Source organism: Bombyx mandarina, chromosome 22 (assembly GCF_030267445.1).
Source record: "Bombyx mandarina strain Sakado chromosome 22, ASM3026744v2".
Taxonomy (NCBI): Eukaryota; Metazoa; Arthropoda; class Insecta; order Lepidoptera; family Bombycidae; genus Bombyx; species Bombyx mandarina.
The window spans coordinates 4,838,540-4,864,410 of NC_143228.1; the positions used below are offsets into that span (position 1 = coordinate 4,838,540).

Sequence of the window (25,871 nt, forward strand, 5' to 3'; positions counted from 1 at the left end):
GGTATCACGGGCGTTCGTGCGGTGCATTTAAAGCCTGAAGTTAAGAGCATTTATCTTTTGGGAGGTAGCGATATAGGGAAGATCTTCCACCAAGCGGATGTAATTGGTAGACTGACGCCTCTACGGTCCGAAGCTATTTTTGGGAACGGTATATTTGCGTATAATAACTTGAAAATTTTGTTATCGAGATTTAGGCATGTATCATGTACCTAGTCTTGCCATAAATACTGAGATAAAGGAAAAAAAAAATCTATTGCAAATAACATTTATTACTTTTACAGTGTGTTAGTTTAATACATAAATATAAAACAATTTAAAGTATAAAAAGCTTATTCGAAGTGGTCTCCATTGGCTGCAATACAGTCCTTTAAACGTTGAGGCCAGTTATCAATAGAAGCACGCACTCTTTTCATGGGAAAATTTTTCACTGCCAATCGTACGGATTGTTTTAGGGACTTCAAATAATCATGGCGTTTAGAGCAAGCCGTACTCTCTAAAACTGACTATAAATCATAATCCAGCGGATTAAGATCGGGACTAGACGACGGCCAGTCTTCAGCTCTGATGAAGTCCGAAACGTTCGTTTCCAACCAAGACTGCGTAGACCGAGCTTTATGACCTGGCGCCGAGTCTTGCTGGAAGGACCATTCTTGATTATTGAACATGGTGTTGTTAAGGTTGTCACTACCTTCCCAAGAATGGTATCTTGATACACTTGTGCCTTGCACTTGTGTGATGTTTTGATACCTTTTTCACAAAAGTATGGTCCAATCATTCCTTCCCCACCAAACCATCACTAAAGTCGGATAGTGCCCACGTTGCACTCTGTCGACTAATTGGGAAGCTTCCTTTGAGCTTTGAGCATAAATACGGTCATTTTGTTTGTTAAAATGTTGCTCAATTGTAAAAAAATTCTCATCCGTAAACAAATTTTTTCTATAACCTCCCTTTGCGTACCACTTCAGAAGTTGTTTCGATTTTACCACCCTATTCTCTTTTAAATTATCAATTAAAAAATGACCAGTACATCTCTTATAGGCTGCAAGTCCTAAGTCATCTTTTAAAATACGCGACATGGTTCTAGGTGCTATCTTCATCTCTCGAGATAAAATCTTTTGCTTTCAGACAGGATTTCTTCGAATTCTTTCCCTTACTGCTTTGACCACCTTTTTCGTACGAACACTACGTGGACGGCCAGATATTTTTCTGTCACAAACAGAGGAGGTCTCATTGCAACTATTAATAGCCTTTTACTAATACCAAGCGTATGGAGAGTTTTAAAAATTGCATTTGGCTCCATACCTACTTTGTGTAATGCAATCACAGTGATTCGGTTCTCTTTATCACCCCACTCCATTTTAATATCGCAATATATTGTACAATGTATTGGCGCCAAAATGAGAAAACGATCACGATCAAATGCTCAAAGCACCCCTGAAAGTAAATCTTTCAGATGAAGTATTTAAAACTAAGTAAAAAAACAAGCCAATTTTGTTTTATATACAGGAAGTAGTATCATGTAGCCGACTGATTCAATAATAATTATTCGTGGTTCTTACAAAATAAGCGTGCGAACAATTAAATAATTATTTCCTTGCACCAATTGTTTAAACAGCACATTAATTACATTATAAATACCATGCAATGACTTCAAGATGTTACGAATTTTTTGGCAAACATATAACCACTTCCTTTTTGACAATGTATTGGTCACATTTTTTTTTTGCTGTCCTAGGCAGACAAGCGTACATCACACCTGGTAGTGAGTGTTCACCGTTGTTTATGGGCATCATCAACGCCAGGGGCACAGCTAAGAGGCTGAAAAAGGATATGTGATAGAGCTCATGAAACACCATGGAGGGAAGTTAATCAAAGCCGGATACTAGAAGCCTGGTTTGGCCGGTCATCAGTTGTGTTAAAGACCACCGTGTGGAGAATTTTAGACGCTCGACGAAGAGCTTCGGTTGTTGTGGCTACAACAGGCCCTGTTGTTTCACGGGCCTCGGAGAGCGCTATTCGCCGATGTCCACACAGTGGTCGGAGGCGTTTGCATTGATGTCCTCAATAAATGAGACTGTGAAGTCTCATTTACTTAGTAGCATTTTAGACGGTAATGTATTTTTTCGCGCTCACCTCACTCCCTAGCATCGAGGGGATCGACCAGGCGTCCATGGCCTTTACGTGGAGGTGGTACGGTAATAACAATGCGAAAACACGGGATTCTCGTATGGTACTAGTCCCTAGCAGGGAGAGTGGTTAAGCCATTGCTCCTGCCGAAGCGTGTCATTACGATCAGAGCTGGCTTTCGAGGCTGGGATATTTGTTATACATATAATACAACTGACACTTCGACCTTATGTCACAAGATGGGTGGGGAATTCACATTATGGTGTTTATGGCCTGCGGTAACAGCACTAAGCGGGGTTTAGCCTTAGATACGCCACAAGATTCTGATCGTTTTATCCTTCTCTGAAGAATTACGCCGGAAGTCGGTATCGGCAAGCACGTGTTTAATTAACTTAATTAATTAATTTCGGTAGGCAGCGGCTTGGCTCTGCCCCTGGCGTTGCTGAAGTCCATGGGCAACGGTAACCACTCACCATCAGGTGGGCCGTATGCTCGTCTGCCTACAAGGGCAATAAAAAAAAAAAAACTTAAGAAATTATACGGGCTTAGGCACGCCATAACAAAAAGATTCTGAACGTTTTATCCTTCGCTGAAGAATCAGACTGGAGATCGGTATTGATAAGCGCGTGGGGCCTCGGAACACGTTAAAAATTGAACATGCTAAAAATTCAATTAACTTAATTATAATATCCTAACTAAAAATTCTATTTGGACAAGTGATAACTCTCCGGAGCGAATTTCAGTTCCTACCGGCTGTACAAACTGTACGATTTTTTTACTTGCATTAAGATATATTTACGTGTAATAAAAATTAATAAACCGAATGAAATCTGCGAAAATTGAACGTGAGGGCAACATTCTGTAGTATTTTTAACACGTTTTTATTAGCTTCATTTGTATCTGTTACATTTATGTAATGTATTACGGTATGTTTCTTTCAAAATTATTTTCACGAAAATTAAGACATCTGAATAACTTATATACTTAGTCTGGCCATAAGTACTGTTACAATTGAAAATAAACAAAATATTACATTTGAATTTGGAATGTGTCATTTTTATATGATTGCTCATTGAGTTTTCTCATTTTGGCGCCAATACATTGTACAATATTTTGCGATATTAAAATGGAGTGGGGTGATAAAGAGAACCGAATCGCTGTGATTGCATTACACAAAGTAGGTATGGAGCCAAATGCAATTTTTAAAACTCTCCATACGTTTGGTATTAGTAAAATATTTGTGTACCGGGCTATTAATAGGTGCAATGAGACCTCCTCTGTTTGTGACAGAAAAAGATCTGGCCGTCCACGTAGTGTTCATACGAAAAAGGTGGTCAAAGCAGTAAGGGAAAGAATTCGAAGAAATCCTGTCTGAAAGCAAAAGATTTTATCTCGGGAGATGAAGATAGCACCATGTCGCGTATTTTAAAAGATGACTTAGGACTTGCAGCCTATAAGAGACGTACTGGTCATTTCTTAATTGATAATTTAAAAGAGAATAGGGTGGTAAAATCGAAACAACTTCTGAAGCGGTACGCAAAGGGAGGTCATAGAAAAAATTTGTTTACGGATGAGAAAATTTTTACAATTGAGCAACATTTTAACAAACAAAATGACCGTATTTATGCTCAAAGCTGTAAGGAAGCTTCTCAATTAGTCGACAGATTGCAACGTGGGCGCTATCCGACTTCAGTGATAGTTTGGTGGGGTATTAGCTATGAAGGAGTGACTGGACCATACTTTTGTGAAAAAGGTATCAAAATATCACACAAGTGTAAGGCACAAGTGTATCAAGATACCATTTTTGAGAAGGTAGTGAAGCCCCTTAACAACACCATGTTCAACAATCAAGAATGGTCCTTCCAGCAAGACTCGGCGCCAGGTCATAAAGCTCGGTCTACGCAGTCTTGGTTGGAAACGAACGTTTCGGACTTCATCAGAGCGGAAGACTGGCCGTCCTCTAGTCCCGATCTTAATCCGCTGGATTATGATTTATGGTCAGTTTTAAAGAGTACGGCTTGCTCTAAACGCCATGATAATTTGGAGTCCCTAAAACAATCCGTACGATTGGCAGTGAAAAATCTTCCAATGGAAAGAGTGCGTGCTTCTATTGATAACTGGCCTCAACGTTTAAAGGACTGTATTGCAGCCAATAGAGACCACTTCGAATAAGCTTTCATACTTTAAATTGTTTTATATTTATGTGTAAAACTAACACCCTGTAAAAGTAATAAATGTTATTTGCTATTGATTTGTTATTTTCCTTTGTAACAGTATTTATAGCCAGATTAAGTATTTGTTTGTTGGCTAAGCTGTTCAGTTTTTTGTATAATTTTTTAATGCAGTCTTGAATAATTACTTACTAGCGACTCGCCCTCGCTTCGCTTCGGAAACTGTAATTTATTATTGATTTCTCCACTATATAATGGATGTTATTATAAACCTTTCTCTTCAATTACTCTATCTATTAAAAAACCGCATCAAAATCCGTTGCGTAGTTTGAAAGATTTAAGCATACATAGGGATATAGGGACAGAGAAAGCGACTTTGTTTTATACTAGGCAGTGATATTCTCGAATTTGAAGGATTTATTTTAACATTAACAGTAATCGTCACCCCCTCTAGATGTAGCTCTTAATATAGACATACTTGTATGGTATACAATATAAATTATGATAATACAACCAGTAGTTTCCCACTTGAAATTCGAACGGATCTTTTCTAGCGAAACGAGCACACATTTGGTCCCGCCTTCTCGCAGGTTATACTCGTTGTAGGTAATTGTAATAATAGTCTTTGAGAACTCCCGTGTTTTGCACTCCTCCCAATATTGTTTTGAGCTGAACTTTCGAATATCGACTAAATACTGTTAAATATACAAAAAAAACGTTTATTAATTTAAGCATTTCTAATAATTTATTTTCAAGGTGCAAATATGTCACCCAGTTAGTATTATGCTTTCCGTGTGGTAGTTCGCAAAATGTGCGCAAAGGACACTGCACCTGGCCTGGACGGCGTCCATGGCCGGGTTTGGGCCTTAGCTCTTGGTGCCCTAGGGGACCGACTCTTGAGGCTTTATAACTCCTGCCTCGAGTCGGGACGGTTTCCTTCATTGTGGAGGACGGGCAGACTTGTGCTGTTGAGAAAGGAGGGGCGCCCGGCGGATACTACCGCCGGGTACCGTCCCATCGTGTTGCTGGATGAGGTGGGCAAACTGCCGGAACGCATTCTGGCCGCCCGCATCATCCAGCATCTGATCGGGGTGGCACCCGATCTGTCGGCGGAGCAGTATGGCTTCCGAGAGGGCCGCTCAACGTTGGACGCGATCCTTCGCGTTCGGGCCCTCTCGGAGGAGGCCGTCTCCGGGGGTGGGGTGGCCTTGGCGGTGTCGCTCGACATCGCCAATGCGTTTAACACCCTGCCTTGGTCCGTGATAGGGGGGGCGCTGGAAAGACACGGAGTGCCCCTCTACCTTCGCCGGCTGGTCGGCCCCTACTTGGAGGACAGATCGGTCACGTGTACCGGACACGGTGGGGTCGTGCATCGGTTCCCGGTTGTGCGCGGTGTTCCACAGGGGTCGGTACTCGGCCCTCTTTTGTGGAATATCGGGTATGACTGGGTGCTGAGGGGTGCCCGCCTCCCGGGCCTAAGCGTAATCTGCTACGCAGACGACACGCTGGTCGTGGCCCGGGGAGGGAGCTTTGCTGAGTCTGCTCGTCTTGCCACCGCTGGGGTAGCGCATGTCGTCGGCAAAATCAGGAGATTGGGCCTCGTTGTGGCGCTCAGTAAATCCGAGGCCATGTGGTTCCATAGGCCCCGGAGATTGCCACCTGTCGATGCCCATATCGTGGTTGGAGGCGTCCGGATCGGGGTCGGGGTGCAGTTAAAGTACCTCGGCCTCATTCTGGACAGTCTTTGGACCTTCCGTGCTCACTTTCAGCACCTGGTCCCTCGTTTGTTGGGGGTGGCCGGCGCGTTAAGCCGGCTTCTTCCCAACATCGGGGGGCCTGAGCAGGTGACGCGCCGTCTCTATACAGGGGTGCTGCGGTCAATGGCCTTATACGGGGCACCCGTGTGGGGCCAGTCCCTGGCCGTGGGGGTAGCGAAGTTGCTGAAACGGCCGCAACGCACCATCGCCGTCAGGGTCATCCGTGGTTATCGCACCATCTCTTTTGAGGCGGCGTGTGTACTGGCTGGGACGCCGCCTTGGGTTCTGGAGGCGGAGGCGCTCGCCGTTGACTATCAGTGGCGGGCTAACCTTCGTGCCCGGGGCTAGGCGCGTCTCAGCCCCAGTGTGGTCAGAGCGCGGAGGGCCCAATCTCGGCGGTCCGTGCTGGAGACATGGTCCAGGCGGCTGGCCGATCCTTCGGCTGGTCGTAGGACCGTCGAGGCGATTCGCCCGATTCTTGTGGATTGGGTGAATCGTGACAAAGGACGCCTCACTTTCCGGCTCACGCAGGTGCAGGGCATGGTCGCTTCGGTGAGTTCCTGCACCGGATCGGAGCCGAGCCGACGGCAGAGTGCTACCATTGTGGTTGCGACTTGGACACGGCGGAGCACACGCTCGTTGCCTGCCCCGCATGGGAGGGGTGACGCCGTGTCCTCGTCGCAAAAATAGGAAACGACTTGTCGTTGCCGAGTTTTGTGGCATCGATGCTCGGCGACGACGAGTCGTGGAAGGCGATGCTCGACTTCTGCGAGTGCACCATCTCGCAGAAGGAGGCGGCGGGGCGCGCGAGAGACGCACAAGCCCGCCGCAGTCGACCGGGGACCAGGGAGGCGGATTTCGCCCAAGCCCTGGCCCTCTAAGTGTTTCGGGCCCCCTCATATGTCGGTCTGGGGTCCGGCGAAGGGGGCCTAAGAAGACGACGTGCAAGCTGCTCTGCACGCATTTTACGCAAGAGCATCCGGGTGATGGAAGGCCGGCTATCCTCGACCCACGCTGGTTCTGACCCAGCGGGGTATTTCGTAGGATAACCCATTCAAACCGGCGCCATCTAGGCGGGCTTCGGACAGCCTGCCGACCAAGAGGGCTGGTGGACGTGGCGCCGACGATCGCTGGCCCGGCGTCCCGATGGGGAGGGAGATGGGAGAGATGTGCTCCGCACTAAACGCTTCACTCTCCTCCCCTTGCCTTTTCATCAGTTTTGTCTCATGCGAGGCTCGGACGTGGGTTGTTGAGCGACAGGAGGTTTTAGTCGGTTCGACTCCGACATGCCCCACCCTCCATCCCCAGTGGAGGGTGGGAGTCCGGCGATTTCCTCCTGACCAAAAAAAAAAGTTATTATTATGCTTATTTGTCTAAATCATTACATTCGAACATCGAAAATGTAAAGTCATCTTTCGTAGAAAAATGACACCTTAAATTAATTATAAACAATCATTTTAATATTCTTTTGTTTCACGTACAAAAGGATTAAAAAAAAAAATGATGCAATGTTTACTCAATTAAAATATATAAATTGAGAATATTATAGAGAAACCATTGTATTGCTGGTTGGTACAGGCCATTACGATGTCGTTCCTGCCAATATGCGCTCTCATTATATTAGTTGTTAATCCAGCAAAAGCAGTTTATTATGACTCATGGGAAGGTACGCCTCTAACAGACGAGCAAAGACGGGCCTATGAAAACGCAAATATTTTAAGGTGAGAATATCGATTATACCTTACACTAACTTAAACTAAATGAAATTTTAATAAAGTTAAATTTTGTGTTACATGTATAACACTTTTTTGTTTTAATTCTAAAGCGAAATTAACTTTCCTTATCAACTTATTATTATTCTTATTATTATTTTTCATTTTATCTTTAATTTTGTTTATATTGTTGTAGTATTAACTTCAAAACTACCTGTTTTCTAGCTTATAAGTAGCCTTTTGTCTACATTTAATTTTAAAATTTAAATTTAATTTTACATTTAATTTTAAATTTAAATATTTGAGTGACATTGATGATATTAAACGTTTTCTTAGTTGTCAACTTTTAAGTGGCAAAAGGATCTTCGTCTATACAGCAAAATTACATGTATTAAGTTTAATGCCACGTTTAATAAAGAAAACATCGAGATGAATTTAAGTATACTGTAATCTTTTCACTGTTACTCTTTCTTTTTTTTTTTTATCGCTTAGATGGGTGGACGAGCTCACAGCCCACCTGGTGATAAGTGGTTACTGGAGCCCATAGACATCTACAACGTAGATGCGCCACCCACCTTGAGATACAAGTTCTAAAGTCTCAGTATAGTTACAACGGCTGCCCCACCCTTCAAACCGAAACGCATCACTGCTTCACGGCAGAAATAGGCAGGGCGGTGGTACCTATCCGCGCGGACTCACAGGAGGTCCTACCACCAGTAATTACGCAAATTATAATATTGCGGGTAATATTAAATAAAACCGTAAGAAAAAATCGGTGGAAAAAATCCGTGGAAAAAAGTGCGTGGAACCGTTAAATGAGACGTGCGCAGGCGCGACAGTCGCATACACAAGCGAGTAGTGTATAATACCTTTCTCTTTCTCCCTCTTTCTTTTCGTTCTCTCATCCATTCTCTTTCATGAACATAACATGACACTCATTTATCTCATTCGAGTATTGATTTATTAAATCAACATTTCTGTGCGTCGTCCCATTTTGATGGGGCAACTAAATCAAAAAAATTAAATCATATTTCATCTCTTCCAGTCCCAAATTGCTCTCTATTTGTTTTTAATCATCTAACGGCTTGTGATGTTAAGCGGTGAATATTATCTATAGCTTCCAATACATTTGGAAGTGACTGTGTCGCTCGTAATATGATCCTTCCTGTCCTGGACTAAATCCTTCCCGTTATCTGTCATATCCTCAATCACTCATTATCTAGCGGCAACTTTCCAAAGGCTTGGAAAAAAGCACAAAGTACACCACTGCCAAAAAAGCCGAATCCTATATCTTTTGAAAAGGACTGAAATCCTATATGATTTGAAAAGGAAATTGGACGATATTCTGAAGAATACCGTCCAATTTCCATTCTACCGTTTCTTTCAAAGGTTTTAGAACGCTTGATTCACAACCAGCTCAGTGAGTTTCTTACAAGGAACCAGCTGTTAAGCCCTTACCAATCCGGCTTTCGTCCTGGTCATAGCACGGTCACAGCCCTGGTGACTATTACGGATGCCATCAGACTTGGCATGGAGAGTAGGAAACTGACGATGTTGGCATTGCTGGATTTCAGTAATGCATTTGGTACCGTTGATTTCGACATACTTCTAGCCATCCTTAGCTCCATAAACATATCTCCGACCGTGGTTGGTTGGTTTCAAAGTTACCTGTCTGGTCGCCGACAGCGTATTCACTGTGAGAGCGCCTATTCTTCATGGTGTGAAACGCACGTTATCTCCTTTACTGTTTTCAATTTTTATAAATGCTATAATATTTCTATGCAACTTACTTCTTCCTACCGCCTGTGCGCAGATAATCTACAGATCTATACTCAAACTTCTTTATCAGAACTGACCAACGCGATGAAGACGCTGAATAATGATTTATCAATATTATCCCATTGGAGTAATTCGCACGGATTGAGGGTGAACCCGTCAAAGACACAGGTCATTGTTGTCGGTAGTTCAAGAATGTGCTCGAAAGTGAGATGGTCGCAGCTTCCGGCTATTTTATTCGATGGCGTACAAATTCCTATCAGTGATACTGTGAAACATTTAAGAATCATAATTGATAAAAATTTTTCATGGAACGCACAGATAAAAGAGGTTAGCCGGAAGGTGTTTGCATCAGCTGGATCTTTGAGACGGTTACGAAATTTTCTTCCAACTGCCACTAAAACTGCGCTTGCACAATCTCTCCTTCTTCCAATTCTTGACTACGCCGATGCCAGTTGTACTGATTTAACTGAAACACAGCTTGATAAACTTGAGCGGCTCCAAATTTCTGCATAAGATTCATATTTGGTTTACGGAAATATGACGATGTATCTGATTTTCGCACTAAACTCAAGTAGTTACAATATTCATGTCCTTTCATTAATTACTATATTGCACTCTCTTTAACCCCCATACCCATATCTCAAAGAACGTTTCGAGTTCCTAGGTGATACGCATAATTTTTTCCTGAGATCTTCGGATAGCCTGAGACTAAAAATGCCGGCGCATTCATCATCATTCTTTGATAATTCATTCACCGTCCAGGCGGTTCGATTGTGGAATGCTCTGCCGGATGCAGTGAGAAGTACTCCAACTTTAAACTGCTTTAAAAGAATGCTGAAGGAACACTACTTATCTGCTTAAGTTTATTTGTTTCCCGAGAGGGCTGGTGGTCGTGGCGCCGACGACCGCCGGTCCGGTGTCCCGAGGGGAAGGGTGATGGAAGAGATGTGCTCCGCACTAAACGCTTCACTTTCCCCCCTTGCCTTTTCATGAGTTCTATCTCATGCGAGGTTTGGATGCTGGTTGTTGAGCGACAGGAGGTTTTCGTCGGTTCAACTCCGACATGCCCCGCCCTTCATACCCAGTGGGGGGGGGGAAGTCCGGTGATTTCCTCCTGACAAAAAAAAGGGCTGTTTGTTAGCATCATTATCATTTATCATTTCCATACTGTTGATTTATTATGTGTGTGTAAGTATACTAGAGGTCCCGCAGTAGTCGAAATTAGACTATAATTAATTGTAATTGTAAGTTTGTACACTATTATGATTGTATTTTATACTTCTATAATCACAAATTTTGCCAAGACTACACTATAACATTGTACACTTCTTCTCAATATTCTCTATAAGTGTGGAAAATTTCATACTCCTCCGTCCGCGCAATTTTCGTAAAAGGGATACAAAGTTTTTGCTTCACGTATTAATATATGATTATTAGTATGTATTTTATGTAAGTACGTATATTGGTGATAATTCAGTTAGCTATATATTTCATATTATATGTAAACGGTATATCTGTTCTTGTATGTATCTATTTTCTATAATAATGTATTGTCTTTAGTACGCCGCAACATACCTGCTTTATTTTTATATTTTCCAGAATTTCTGTAAATTAAGTTGTCTGTTGTCTGGAAGAGATCTCTTTTAGCGATAAGACCGCCTATTGTACAAATGTGTCTGCTTTTTGACTGTTTTTTGAATGTAAATCGTGTTTTGGTGTGCCATAAAGTGTCTTCTCTCTTTCTCTCTCTCTCTCTCTCTAAAAACAGTTTTTTTTTTTAATAATTTCTAATTTTAAGAAAGCGACTGTCTCAGCAAATCTCTGTCTATATAGCAACTCGCCCTAGATTCGTTTGGTTATCGCGTTCAGGCAAACGTTCAGTTGTGTCCTTAGACATTTTTTTAATTACAAAATATGCTTACAAAATATACCTTCAAATCGCGACAGAACAGCTGTTGGGCTAAAAGAGAGAGGGAGAAGGAGAGCGTATGCTTTATTATATTAAAAAAAATTAAATTGCGACATTAAATACAAAAAAAGGACAATTAGCGGTTTTATCGCTAATAGGCTTATTACACTTGGCTGAATTCAGACGACTGAATTCAGTCGCTACTGAATTCAGTCAAGTGTAATAGCATTAAGTAAGTTAGTCTACTGAATTCAGTAGCAAGGATGTTTTCTGACTGACTGAATCATTTAGAAGCCTAATTAGAAACGCATTTAGGAAGGCGTAATCGCATTTAGTTACTGAATGGTTTCATTCAGTCGCCCCATAGCTCTCCGTGCGTAAGGACGTTTTAGTTTGTTTCTTTGCTTCCGAATAAAAAGTATTAATTTCGGTCGCCTTTATTTAATGTGCCAGACATTTATAAATAGCCCGACATGTTTCAGGGATAGTTTTTTTCCTATTGCAAGAAATCTTAATGTTACAACCAATCTTTCTTTTGGACTTACACTATCGTAGGATTAGATATGTAATAGTTATATAATAGATATATAATGGACTGTCGTAGGATAGTATACTGCTTTTGCATAAACAGTGTAACAAGGTTTAATATTAGGTCAAACGAGATCGAATCCATTTATAGATAATTTTTGAAGTTTACTGGTTCTAAATCACTCATAATGTTCATATTTGCTAACATTCCGCACAGCAATAAATATTTCTTCACCGATATTCTTTTTTTTTTGAGGAATTTAAACAAAAAACAAAAACAAAACCAAAAATTTTGTTGTTGTCTAGACAATACTGGGGCCATCTTCTTACGACACGTCTTACTTCGTCGCGTTTAAACTGACAATTGATTCAGTAACTGAATTTAGAACAGTGTAATCAGAAGCTTCTAAAGGACAATGCCCAAAAGTGGGCCAACTTTATGTCAAAACTATTTGTACTTGAAAAACTATGCCCTGAATTCAGTCGACTAAATTCTGGCAAATGTAATAAGCCTTTAAGAGCAATCTCTAAGACCATCAAAAACAAAACACTATTGTTCTCAAAATATGTTAAAAACTGAATTGTTAGAGGTTAAGTTTGTTTTTCAGTACATGTGCGAATAATATTCAGGCTTGTGACGAGACCGAATGGAGGCGTACAGACGGTAGCTGCAATAACCTTTATTATCCTACCCGGGGAGCATACCATACACCAACTTTCAGAATCCTGCCCGCCGATTTTCGTGAAGGTATAAATTTCGTATGCAATTCAATATTAAAATTTTTTAGGACTACTGATGTATTAAGAATGTAAACAACACTGAAAAAAATTCTTCCAGATTTTGAGCCCAGGCTCACCAGTTCAGGGAAGGAGTATCCTCTAGCCAGACATATCAAGAACAATCTATTGACAGTAGGATTGGCTACAGATGCAAAATTAACGCAGTTGTCTGCGTATTACATTGAGTTTATGGCCATTGATGTTGTCTCCGCACATGACATCTGTAAGATCCCCATATCACTAAATTAAGAGTGGTGCAGCGATGGCGATTTATTGGTTGTATTGTGTACCATGTAGTAGTACCATACTGTCTCTTCTCGTAAATTTTATAAAAGGCGACTAATCATATCAACGGAGAATAAATAGGCTGCAGTCTATACTGCCATAGACTGGCATATCTGGATTTCGAATAGGTACCATCATCCTGCCTAGGTCTGCCACAAACTACCACTTGGGTGGACTCAGAGTGACCTTACACCAATAAAAAAATTCATAAGTTATGATTTCAAGATTTTAGTAAACTCAAAATAAGTAATTGAAGTATTATCATCATAGATGTAATTTTTTCAACGTAAAAGTTCTTCTGTGAATACAATATTGAGTAGGTACGTATTTACCTCGTAGACGTAGTAGTTTCGCACATTGGCGCAGTTGAATATTCGTCATAAGATCACGAAAACTTCGTAAATTATGTTTTCTACTTAATTACACCCAGAATTGAAGTTTGATCAAATCTAATTGGTACAATACCTTTCTTACTCTTCAAACCGGAATGCATAGAATCCAATTGCAGGTATTGCATGAATGCACCATAATGTTTCGCGCCGGAAGTGGTCAGGTTGATGGTACCTAAATGAGAGCTCTTACTTCAAGAACAATTATTCTAAACTTAACACAGTACAGAAATTGATTCCAAAATCGTATTAGCAGTAATTATCGTAAAGCCAATTTCAGTGAATTACGTCGTGACTAAGCCTTATTGCTGTAAAGAAGAGGGAAAATCTGATCCTATGTGTGCTCCTAACTTCATACCAGAATTCGACCCGGTTCACCGATTTTCGGGGCACAAGTGCTTTAACATGACAAAACCTATGACCTTCCAAAATCTGGGATGCATTGAGAATGGCACGACTCCTAGTCGAGTAAGTAAATATGTAACCGTCAAGGAAATAATCGGTTATCACTAGGTACTGGTCTACCATGGTTGCTAATAAAGAAAACACTATGCTAAAGGCAGAAGAGGTGACACTGGGCTTCCAAAAACTTTTTTTTTCTCCAAAATTTTTCGTACATGATAATGTCATATTTGGTGCTTTGAACACGGAATTTAACACCAAAACGAATACAGCACGTAGATTTTAAATATTAAAATAATAATTATAAGAAAAAGGTTAGTGGAATGCTGCTCTTAGAAACCGATGTAAATACACTACGGACCGTCGAGTTTACCCGGTTTTTGATGACTGGGTGAAACGTGGCGCAGAATGCCTCACCTTTCGTCTGGTGCAAGTGCTGATTAGGCACGGATACTTTGGGAAGTACCGGCACCGGATAGAAGCTGAGCCGACGACGAGGTGCCACCACTGTGGACACGACCTGGACACGGCGGAGCATACGCTCGCTGTCTGCCCCACTTGGGAGGTGCAGCGCCGTGTCCTGGTCGCAAAGATAGGATCGGACTTGTCGCTGCCTGGCGTCGTGGCATCGATGCTTGACGGTGACGAGTCCTGGAAAGCTATGCTTGACTTCTACGAGTGCATCATCTCGCAGAATGAGGCGGCGGGGCGGGTGAGGCAAAGCTCTCCTCACTACGCAGAAATCCACTGCCACCCAACAGGGGGCCGGGACCTGGGTCCCATCCGTGACCCGGCCCCTAAATAGCTTCGGGCTCCACCCGCTTTATGCGGGGAGGGACCCAGGCGTGGGGCGGGGTGCTTTATACCGTGATCGTAATAGGAAGCCGGGTGATGGTAGACCGCGTTCCCCCGACCGCTCCAGGGGAAGGTGCAGCGCGGCGCCGTCTAGGCGGGCTCCCGTCCCGTCGACCGAGGGAACCAGTCGTCGTGTTGCCGGCGGCCATCGGCCCGGCGTCTGGGCGACGGCGGGATGGATGTAATATGCTCTGCTTAAACCCTGTCCCGCCGTCTCAATAACTTCGATTGGGATTCTGCTCGGTGTCCGGGGTAGGGCGCCGGCTATGAGCGGCAGGAGTTTTTAGTCAGGTTCAATTTTTTTTTTATTGCTTAGATGGGTGGACGAGCTCACAGCCCACCTGGTGTTAAGTGGTTACTGGAGCCCATAGACATCTACAACGTAAATGCGCCACCCACCTTGACATATAAGTTCTAAGGTCTCAGTATAGAGTACAACGACTGCTCTAATATTCAAACCGAAAGGCATTACTGCTTCACGGTAGAAATAGGCAGGGTGGTGGTACCTACCCGCTCGACTCACAAAAGGTCTAACCACCAGTAATTACGCAAATTATAATTTTGCGGGTTTGATTATTATTCGTATCGTATGTCGTATCACTCTTGTCAGAGCGGTCGTGGTCGTCATCCAGCATCATTGTTGTGGGCAGATGTTAAGCGCCTCACGAGCAATCACCACTTTTATTTTATTACACGATGTTTTCCTTTACTGTGGATGTCAATTGTGAACGTTTGTTGAGTACGTATTTCATTAGAAAAATTGGTACCGGTAACTGCCACTTACCACACCCGCTGCGCGAATGGGGATCCCCCTAATGGTACTCGACGCGTTAGTCGATCATTTCGCTATCGATATCGTCGCTCCGCTAACGCCGACTCACTGCCCGCTAGACATCGCGCTACGCCCGGATATATTCGACATAGCGCTATTAAAAAACATATACATATAGATTGCAAGCCCAGTGCACGCTCAGCTGTCAATCCGCGGATGCTGTTCATGCAGACCAGACAGTGAGATGACAGATCGAAGTTAAAGCTTTGATCAAAGACCTACGTCTTCGCAAGGCCCCCGATTCTGACGCTATATCTAACCGCGTTATTAAACTACCCGTCCAACTCATCGTGATGTTGGCATCTATTTTCAATGCCACTATGGCGAACTGTATCTTTCTCGCGGTGTGGAAAGAAGCGGACGTTATCAGCATACATAAACCCAGTAAACCAAAAAATAATCCGACGAGCTACCGCCCGATTAGCCTCCTCATGTCTCTAGGCAAACTGTTGAGCGTCTGCTCTACAAACGACTTAGAGACTTCGTCTCATCCAAGGGCATTCTCATCGATGAACATTTCGAATTCCGTCCAAATTCTTCATGCGTTCAACAGGTGCACCGCCTCACGGAGCACATTCTTGTGGGGCTTAAACGACCAAAAACACTATATGGGAGCTCTCTTCTTCGACATCGCAAAAGCGTTCGACAAAGTCTGGTACGACGGTTTGATTTTCAAACTATTCAACATGAGCGTGCCGGATAGTCTCGTGCTCATCATACGGGACTTCTTGTCGAACCGCTCTTTTCGATGTCGAGTTGAAGGAACCCGCTCCTCCCCGCAACCTCTCACGGCTGGAGTCCCGCAAGGCTCTGTCCTCTCGCCCCTTCTATTTAGTTTATTCGGCAACGATATTCCCCGGTCGCTGCCGACCCAGTTGGCTTTATTCGCCGACGACACAATTGTTTACTATTCGAGTAGAAACAAGTCCCTAATCGCGAGGAAGCTTCAGCGCAACGAGCGCAACCGTAGCCCTAGGACAGTGGTTCTGAAAATGGCGCATCGACATCAACCCAGCGAAAAGTACTGCGGTGCTATTTCAAAGGCGAAGCTCCATACGGATGTCCTCCCGGATTAGGAGAAAGAATCTCACACCCCCGATTACTCTCTATAGACAACCCATACCCTGGGCTAGGAAGGTCAAGTACCTGGGTGTCACCATGGATGCATCGATGACATTCCGCTCGCATATCAAATCAGTCCGCGACCATGCCGCGTTTATTCTTGGCATACTTTACCTGAGCTGTAAGCGGAGCGGCGAAGAGGTTTGATCTGCAAGCGGAGTAAAATGTACCTTCGAAATAAGGTGACACTTTACAAAACTTGCATAAAGCCCGTCATGACTTACGCCAGTGTGGTGAACTCGACAAAGAGTTCGAGAGACGTGCAGCCTAACCCATACATCAGCCCGCTGAGTTTCTCGCCGGGTCTTCTCAGCGGGTCGCAATTTCCGATCCGGTAGTAGATTCATTCGAGAAGCAGTTGCTCTTGAGTTGTTAGGTCTCCTTCGGAGGCGCTCGGACAGCTGTTAGCAAATCCCACCCCTCCTGGCTGAGCCTATACTCGCCCACCTGTCATGGTGAAACCGGAAAGGCCTCCGGGTCACCAGTAATCATTCAAACATAGAAAAAGGATGGGGATCCGGCGATTTTCTCCTGTGGAAAAAAAACGTAACATATATCAGCGTATAACATTTAATTATTTACTTCATTTAATTTAATTTATTCTCTAGACTATGTAATTTTAGTTATATATTTTTTATTTCAGATCGACTTCTCTACGACATTCTTTGATTTATCTAATATTTACGAGTTTTCTGCTGGTTCTTTAAACCAAGTTAGGTCTTATGAAGGTGGACAGTTGAAATACGAAGTGGTTAATGGCAGACAGTTCCCTAGTGACGCCAGCGATAATACCACTTGTTTTATCAAGCAAGCCATTAGTACAGGGTGCACTAGAAATGGTAATGAATTTTTGATTCTTCATTTCATGGCTTGAAAAAGAAAGATTATAATGTATTTTCTTGTATTCTTCAGTACCAAATGGAATATTGGGCAGTAATCTGTTTACAACATGGTTCTGGCGCTTCCATAACTATGTGGCTCAGCAACTAGCAAATCTCAATCCTAGCTGGGATGACGAACGACTCTTTTACACTGCGAGAGATATTGTTGTCGCTTTTCATCTGCAAATTTTCTATTATGAATTTCTGCCCGAAGTTTTGGGTAAGTTCAATTAAATTTAAACAAACAATTTTTAAATTTAAACCAATAAGTTTACCCTCTTACAGATTTTTAACTTGTTTTATTAAGTTATGGATCTATGTTTGTTTGTATGTAACTGAATTTTTACACGTCATTATCACAGACTTCAAAACACCCGATTAATTAGAAATTTTACCCAACTATTATTGACCAATGTCAACACAATAGTTTTATGACTTGGCTCTCTAAATGATAAAAAAAGATCTATAAGGAGGTCTCTATAGCGGGGAAAGACACTCATACACATATCGACTTTTATAAATACAAATTAAAGATGATTCTGTGATGTGCCCAACTATTATTGACCAATGTCAACACAATAGTTTTATGACTTGGCTCTCTAAATGATAAAAAAATATCTATAAGGAGGTCTCTATAGAAGAGAAAGACACGCATACACATATCGACTTTTATAAATACAGATTAAAGATGATTCTGTGATATAAATTTTTCAATTGGTAATAATACTACTAATATAGTATAAGCCAATTAACCATATACAGGATGTCCCACAAAGGGTATATCAAGCCGAAAACTGTAAGTGATGTTGTATTAGATTAATCGATACGACGAAAACATAAGTTCCCAAGTGAATAGTTTCGGAATAAAGACCACTTTAACATAACGAACAAACTATTCTTCTGCCAAACCTTGAATTATGTTTTTGAATGTTATGAATGAAAGTACCGTAATATGATTCGCCCTGTCCTGGTGAAACTGGAAAGGCCTCCGATGTGGAACGAAACTGTCGGTTTACCCTGTCATTGTGAAAGTTGTGTGTGTTGAGTTTCAATAATTATTATTCGGAAAGTTTTATTGACTAAACTGAGTTCAATCGAATACGAGTGATGACGGAAATTACCGCTTAGCCATCCCTGACATGTGCCAACATATATATATATATATATGATTCGTAGTAAAAAATAAGGACTGCCACATATCAAAAGATTTGATTTGTATCGGAAGTGGAAGCAAAGGTATGAACACTTGTCGTGCGAATTAAATCCGCACACTGTATACATTTTTCCTTTGAGGGATTCCGCCGTCGCCGCTAGTCGCCCCGACTGTATCGGCAAATCAAACAGCTTCTTTCGTCTTTACAATAAAGGTGATATTTAGTTATATTCGCCGTTATAAGGTTTAAATTTGTAGTAGTTTTTGAGCCTTAGGTTCTTAGTAATATAGCTGCATCTTATTGCATTATGGCTTTTCACTGGTGGTAGGACCTCTTGGGAGTCCCCACGGGTAGGTACCACCGCTCCGCCTATTTCCGCCGTGCAGTAATGCGGTTCGAAGGGTGGTATAGCCGTTGTAACTATACTGAGATACCTTAGAACTTATATCTCAAGGTGGGTGGCGCGTTTACGTTGTAGATAGATGTTTATGGGCTTCAGTAACCACTTAACATCAGGTGGGCTGTGAGCTCGTCCATCCATCTAAGCAATAAAAAAATAAAAAAACTTATCGTCGCCCTATTTATTGTTTGAAATGCGTTTAACGAATTTATTATGTCTATATCGTTCTAACGCATTTAACTGAACGAACGGCGTAATTGTATTTTTGCTGTTTGTATTCAGGGTTGTCATCGAGAAAAGCTGATAAAATATATTTTTTTTTGTATGAATTTACTAATTACGACTAAGAATTTTTTAAACATTTTAAATTGATATTCGTTGTTGATACTATTGCCACGTTTCGGCTTGATATACTCTTGGTGAGACATCCCGTATATAGAACAATCATTAAAAATCAAATTGAATTTGTAGGTAAAGATCACATGATTGAAGATGAAATAATATTATGTAACTCAACGGGCTTCAGGGACATTTACGATGAAACGGTTGTACCTCAAATTGCTCTAGAATACGCGTACGCGAGCAGGTGGTTTCATACAATACAATACGGCGCTCAAAAGTAAGCCCTAATAACTACAAAATAGATTCGAAACAAAAAATGACGAAAAATAGTTTTTGCACTAAAAGCATATGATTAGAAATCAAGTAATTGGAGTCACGTCGGAGTCAACGGTTTCGAAGGAGATATTTTAGTGGGAGATATATAAATTTAAGCTTGTAATTATATTGTGTTTAGCTTCTAAAATAAATAGTATTCCGCTTAGTTCCATTTTTTTAAATCAATTGAATATTTGCTTAAAATTATTTAATTAATTAATAATTAATATATCTTAATATATAAATTATGTGTCACATTATTTGTGATGGACACCTAAACTACTGAACCGAATTAAACTTTTTTTTTAATATGTATTTTGTTCCAACTTAGGCCATAGAATGGTTTTTATCTTATACCTTTAAACGAGCAATTCTTGTATATCAATATAATATATATAATCTGAATTTCGGAAACAGCTCCAAGGATTTTCATAAAATTTAGTATACAGGGGATTTCGGGGGCGATAAATCGATCTAGCTACGATTTATTTTCAGAAAATGTTGTCTTATTCGTGTTTTCAATAATCAACTCTTCGCGACATCTATTGGCGAATAATAATACTATTTTTCTTAATTGAGGGCAACTAACCGCTTTAAAGACACAACAAGATGGCGTTATCAAAAAAAATAAAAACGAGTAAAGTTTCGATTAATGGTCGCAACATTTATTAATTAGCTAATATTTATATGACTCTCTATAGTGTCGGATTCCCTACACCAGTTGCGGGGGCGTTAATGATTTGAATCTTTGTGGGGGTGAGAAATAATAATATTAATTTTAAATGCTCAGCGAAGCGGACGGGTACAGCTAGTCTTATATATAACTAGCAGACCCGGCCACACGTTGCTATGACTAAGGTTTTTGTTTCTAAACAACGCGTTCCCGGCTATGCTAATACCAAAAATTAACAAACTAAGAACAATAATTGGATTTCACTGTATTGCGTTTACTACGAAATAAATTTCACTTATACTTTAGCCCCAGCATCACGTGGTATTTATGCCTTTAAATTGTAGCTTATGTGAAACGTTGGCATTCTTAACACAGCATCATCTATGAGATAGCATTACAATTCAGCATTGATTCAGCAGCATTGCTGATTGAGACAGCAGCAATTCAGCAAATGATCAGACAGCATTACAATTGTCTGTAAAAATTGATTTAAGGCGCCATCTGTTTTAGACTCATGAAGCTTAGAAGTAATAACAATAATTAACATAAGGAATAATTTTATTGTTAATTAATACATATTACGACCATTAATGGAAATAAAAATCATCATCAATAAGTTGGAAGAAATCACATATTTAAAAAAAAAAAAGTTAAAATCGGTTCAGTAGTTGAGGTGTCCATCGCGGACAAGCAACGTGACAAGTAATTTAAGATATTAACATATATTTTAAGTATAACTTGATAAAACAGTAAAAATCAGTTAACAAACATGTAATTTTGATTTTCACTCTTGTCTTTTTGTTATTTAGTCAGTGCTCAGAAAATTTAGACCTGTTCTAGTTTTAGTTCTGCTCATTTTATTTAATAAATATTGTTTTTTGTGTGGTGATGTGAAAGCACATACATACCTATTTGAGAAAAAGCTTTGTGATTCTTGCAGATTCTTCTCAGTAGTGAATCTGCGTCTCGCATTGGCGATAAAATTACCAAGATTTGATTTCCTATTAAATTCAGATTGTTGTTGGCATAAAATTTTCAGCCATCAATAAAAAATATTGTGTAATTACAAACACAATTAAATTTTAAGAAATAAATTTCGATAATGTTTTTATTTCAGACTCTTCGATAAAAACTTTGATTTCATTAAAGAGGTACCGATGGTGAGCTTCACTTTGAGCGTCCAGTCTTTAGCTGTAGATGACATTATGTCGACCGTAACACGAGGATCGTATTATCAAGCTACTGGCAAAGGTGATTCCACCGTAGATCCTGATGTGAGTATCGTAATGAGTTATTCAAGTCGTTGTAGCCTAAAGGAGAAGATGTCTGGTGCGTTCGTATCAAGCGATGCAGCTGTACCGGTGTTAAAATTTTAATTTGCGTTATTAATGTAATAATAACACAAATTAAAATTTTACTAGTACTGTAGGTACTACAGCCCTGTCTATTTCAGTCGTGAAGCAGTAACGCGTTTCCGTTTGAAGGGAGAGGCAGTTGTTGTACTGTAAAAACTGAGAGCTTAGAACTCATGTTTCAAGGTGGATGGCGGCGTTTACGTTGTTGATGTTTAAGGGCTCCGGTACCCACTTAACATAAGGAGGGCCGTGAGCTCGTCCACTCATTTAAGCCATAAAGAGTGCTCCGAGGAATTTTTCGAGATGATCCCATCATCTCGTTTTTTCCATCGCACCGCCCTCCACTTGAGTAGAGTTCATCCATATTACCTGGAGCCACTGCGTTCATCCACAGTGCATTTCCAGAGAACTTTTTTACCACGTACCATCCAGCTTCTCCATGATGTTTTCCAAGCGCTATGACATGTCCTTCCTTCAAACGAAGCTTGTGAAAAGTACTTATCTAAATCTAAAAATCCAAATGAAATTACGGTTGATTCTTTCATGGAAATTTTAAAATTTCTTTACAGATAACAGATGTCGGCTTAGGACCCGTGCAAGAAATTTTCGATATACCGACAGCAGATTTAGCTAAAGGCAGATATTTTGGACTACCTTCTTACACAAAATACAGAGACTTCTGCTCGGGCTATTCAAAAAAACATGTTGATTTCGACGATTTAACGGACCACATTAGTGATGAGGTAAGAAAGTACTGTGAGTTTTTTAGTTGAGTTGAGTGAGCCGTTGTAACTATACTTGAGACCTTAGAACTTATATCTCTAGGTGGGTGGCGCATTTACGTTGTAGATGTCTATGTGCTCCAGTAACCACTTAATACCAGGTGGGCTGTGAACTCGTCAACCCATCTAATCAATAAAAAAAATAAAAAACAGCAACTTAATAATTAATTATTGACTAAAAAATGGCTGGTTCCATTATTTAAAAAAACTAGAAGGAAATTTCAGCACGTAATGATTTTAAGGCTTTGCAGTTTTAACTACATTATTAGAGTTTGCATACATACCGGTGAATTAATAAATTGCTTGAACAATTTTAACAGTGTTCATAGAGAAATTATAACATTTTTTAAACTCCTGTTAGCACTATCCAAGCAGAATATTTCAAAATGAACTAGCTTTTCGTGAGACAATAACACATGCTAGTAATATCTGAAAATGGATGGCACCATATGTTTTATTTTCGTAACATTTTTAATGTATAACATTTTATCATATAAATTTCAATAAATGTGAATAAAAGTAGCATATGCATGCTTTCAGTAATTTAGAGATGTATTAATTCATTTCCTTGGCACATGAAATATAATTCATATTTATGGTAAATGCTTAACCAGAAAATACGACAGCTCAAACAAGTTTATGAGAAGGCCGAAGACATAGAACTTATGGCAGGTATTTGGCTAGAAAATTTGAAAGAAGGAGCTCACGTTCCGCCAACTGTACACTGTTTGTTATCAAACCAGCTTAAAAGAAGTATTATCATTGACAGACATTGGTATGAAAGGCCTAATCGCCCACATGCCTTTAATTATGGTGAGTTTCCTTTTCTTTTCTTTGGGGTGAGTGCCACATGTCTCCATTATTAGCTATCATATCATGCTGTATATGGAAACTCAGCATGAGCTTTACAAGACATGCAACTTGAACTAAAATCTATATGTTCAAATATCCTGTTCAAGTTTTCATGTACACCTCGTAGAGGAGATTGCGTAAATGTTAAAATGTTTTTTTTTTCGATCCTAAAAAATACTCATCACACTTTCTTTAGATAGGTATAATATTTTAAAAGGGGATTTTGAACGTAGACAACAAAAAGTAGCCATAAAGGTATTTAGAAATATATTTAACATAAAAATAATTGCAGAACAACTTCAAGAAATTAGGAAAGCTTCTTTAGCGCTTCTGCTATGCTATGTGGGAGATGACGTTGAAAAAATCCAACCCAAGCCTTTCGTTATCGTTGGAAAAGGGTAAGACATTTTCTGTTCTTTTTTGTTTTTAGATGCACAAACGACCTCATGTCCATATCCAAACCAGGCGACGGGATAAAGCCGCCGTCGCCTGATATATGTCTTGTCGGATCCACCGGATTCAGTCTTGGTGATTTTTAGCTCTTTAAATCACTGTTCTCGTCGAACTCGTCGATCACGACGTTTCGAGTTCGATGAGTGAACTAACGCATAGACATAGCCCATTGAGTTTCTTGCCGGATCTTCTGAGTGGGTCGAGATTCCAATCCGGTGGTAGATTCTGCGAAGCACTGCATTTGCTTAGGGTCATTGCTTACAAATTCTCTCAGGCTGAGCCCGTGAGCTCACCTACCTGTGCATGCGTAGCGAATAGGTAGAAAAAAAAAGATTTGACCGTGAACCAGTTCCGTGGTTAGCGGACCGCATCGACATCAGAGTGAAAGCCATCACACAAACCAATGTTTTGTGATAGAGAAAAAGTCAGGTACGTTGTAACCTATCCGGGCTGGCTTTCGATACTCACTGTTAAATTGCACATAAAAGTAAATTTCGAGAAATACGATAAAAGTTGAAGGTAGTTCAGGAGAGGTCGCTATTACCTTAAGCGAGATAAGGGAATACAGGCAGATTGACAAATAGTTGCTGAACAAAATACACAACAGTTTCTTTATTGTTATCTTTACATCAATTGATATTTATTAGGTTAAAAGTTACCGCTATTCTGTATATTTTACATCATCATCATCTTTTCGGCCCACTGAAAGCCCATAGATACGACAATGTGAACGGAAAGAAGCACTATAGGACATTAAGTCAAAACCGTATTTGCTTTGACACAACGGATTCCATTTTATTTCTGCCTTCAAATTGCGGCAGGATTCGTAGTAGGTAATGAAAAAAGGCATGAAATTGGTAACTAGCCCGTGATGACAATACCAAGGAATTAGGTATAAAAATTAGATGAAGCGTTGATAGGAAAATAAAATCAATTTTGCGGATGATCAACCTCTAAAACTTTCTCTCTTGAACCATTTATCCTTATTCGGAGAGTGACTAGTTGAAAACGGTGGTCGTCACAAGATCTCACGATGCTAATTCCCTATCTACTGCTAAGAGAATGAACTGAATTTCGTTAATTTGTACGTCATTTTGTGGTTTCAGGAACAATTTGGTCAGCTGTGATGAAATTCCGACTATAGACTTTACACACTGGAAAGAAGAATCGTAAACTGAAAATATCTTTTAGTGTAAATGGCGGACAGCGAGTTCATGACTTAACTCATTTTATGTAACAACATTCATTTACGGAAAATAAAGTGTAGTTAATTCATTAGTAAAGTTATCAATTCATTTATTGGCAATAAGCACCACAACCTAAATGAGAGATAAGGCATGCGCATCTTGAGATATAAGGTGTCGATGGTTTACTTTTTTATTGCCTTTGTAGGTTGAAGAGTGATGATAAGGGGCTACTGTCGGAAGTCAGAGGCACAACAAGTTCGTTGCCTACCGCATAATAGAATTAGTGAATGCTAATTCTAATCATTCAAACCGGTGCAGGTATAATACGCCCTGTCACTAGTAAATGTCACTAGAAAAAAAAAAATAAAGGGTCGACTCGCATACTCCGACATGCCATCCACAAATAATAAACCGAAATCAGGCGATTTCATCCTGATCTAAACATCAAATAATGGCCGTGGAATCGCTAAAGTCAATGCTTGCAGGTGGACTTATCAGGTGGACTATACTCTTTTACTTATGGCACTTTACGTATTTCTGGATACCTTTCAAGAACTATCCATCATTCTTATTCCAGTAGAATAGTGGCCACTTCGGCCATTTCGGCCTTAAATCTCAAGGTCATTCATGACATTTATGATAATGTAGGGTCAGGTGCAAAATTTGTAAGTTCTAAAAAGAGCATTCGAATCCAAGTTATAAATGATAAACTAGATGGCGTTAATTTCAAAACATTCATTGTTTGTATACCTCGTTACCTAGATGGCGTGAATTGTAGATTCATACGATTACCTATTTATGTTAATGTCCATGAATTTCTAAGCCCACT

General features: G+C 40.5%; 1 protein-coding gene across 1 annotated transcript; it reads left to right on the forward strand.

Annotated features, from left to right (window-relative positions):
* The first annotated feature begins 7,596 nt into the window (after window positions 1-7,596).
* Window positions 7,597-25,138, forward strand: LOC114240796 (immunomodulatory peroxidase-like). Its single transcript, XM_089737001.1, has 12 exons — window positions 7,597-7,776; window positions 12,592-12,731; window positions 12,822-12,986; window positions 13,718-13,905; window positions 17,292-17,487; window positions 17,561-17,749; window positions 19,555-19,702; window positions 21,531-21,687; window positions 22,338-22,511; window positions 23,165-23,363; window positions 23,695-23,800; window positions 24,962-25,138. Exons 1-12 carry the CDS (start codon window positions 7,643-7,645, stop codon window positions 25,026-25,028), a joined length of 1,863 nt encoding a protein of 620 aa, XP_089593127.1. The 5' UTR covers window positions 7,597-7,642; the 3' UTR covers window positions 25,029-25,138.
* Window positions 25,139-25,871: the final 733 nt, after the last annotated feature.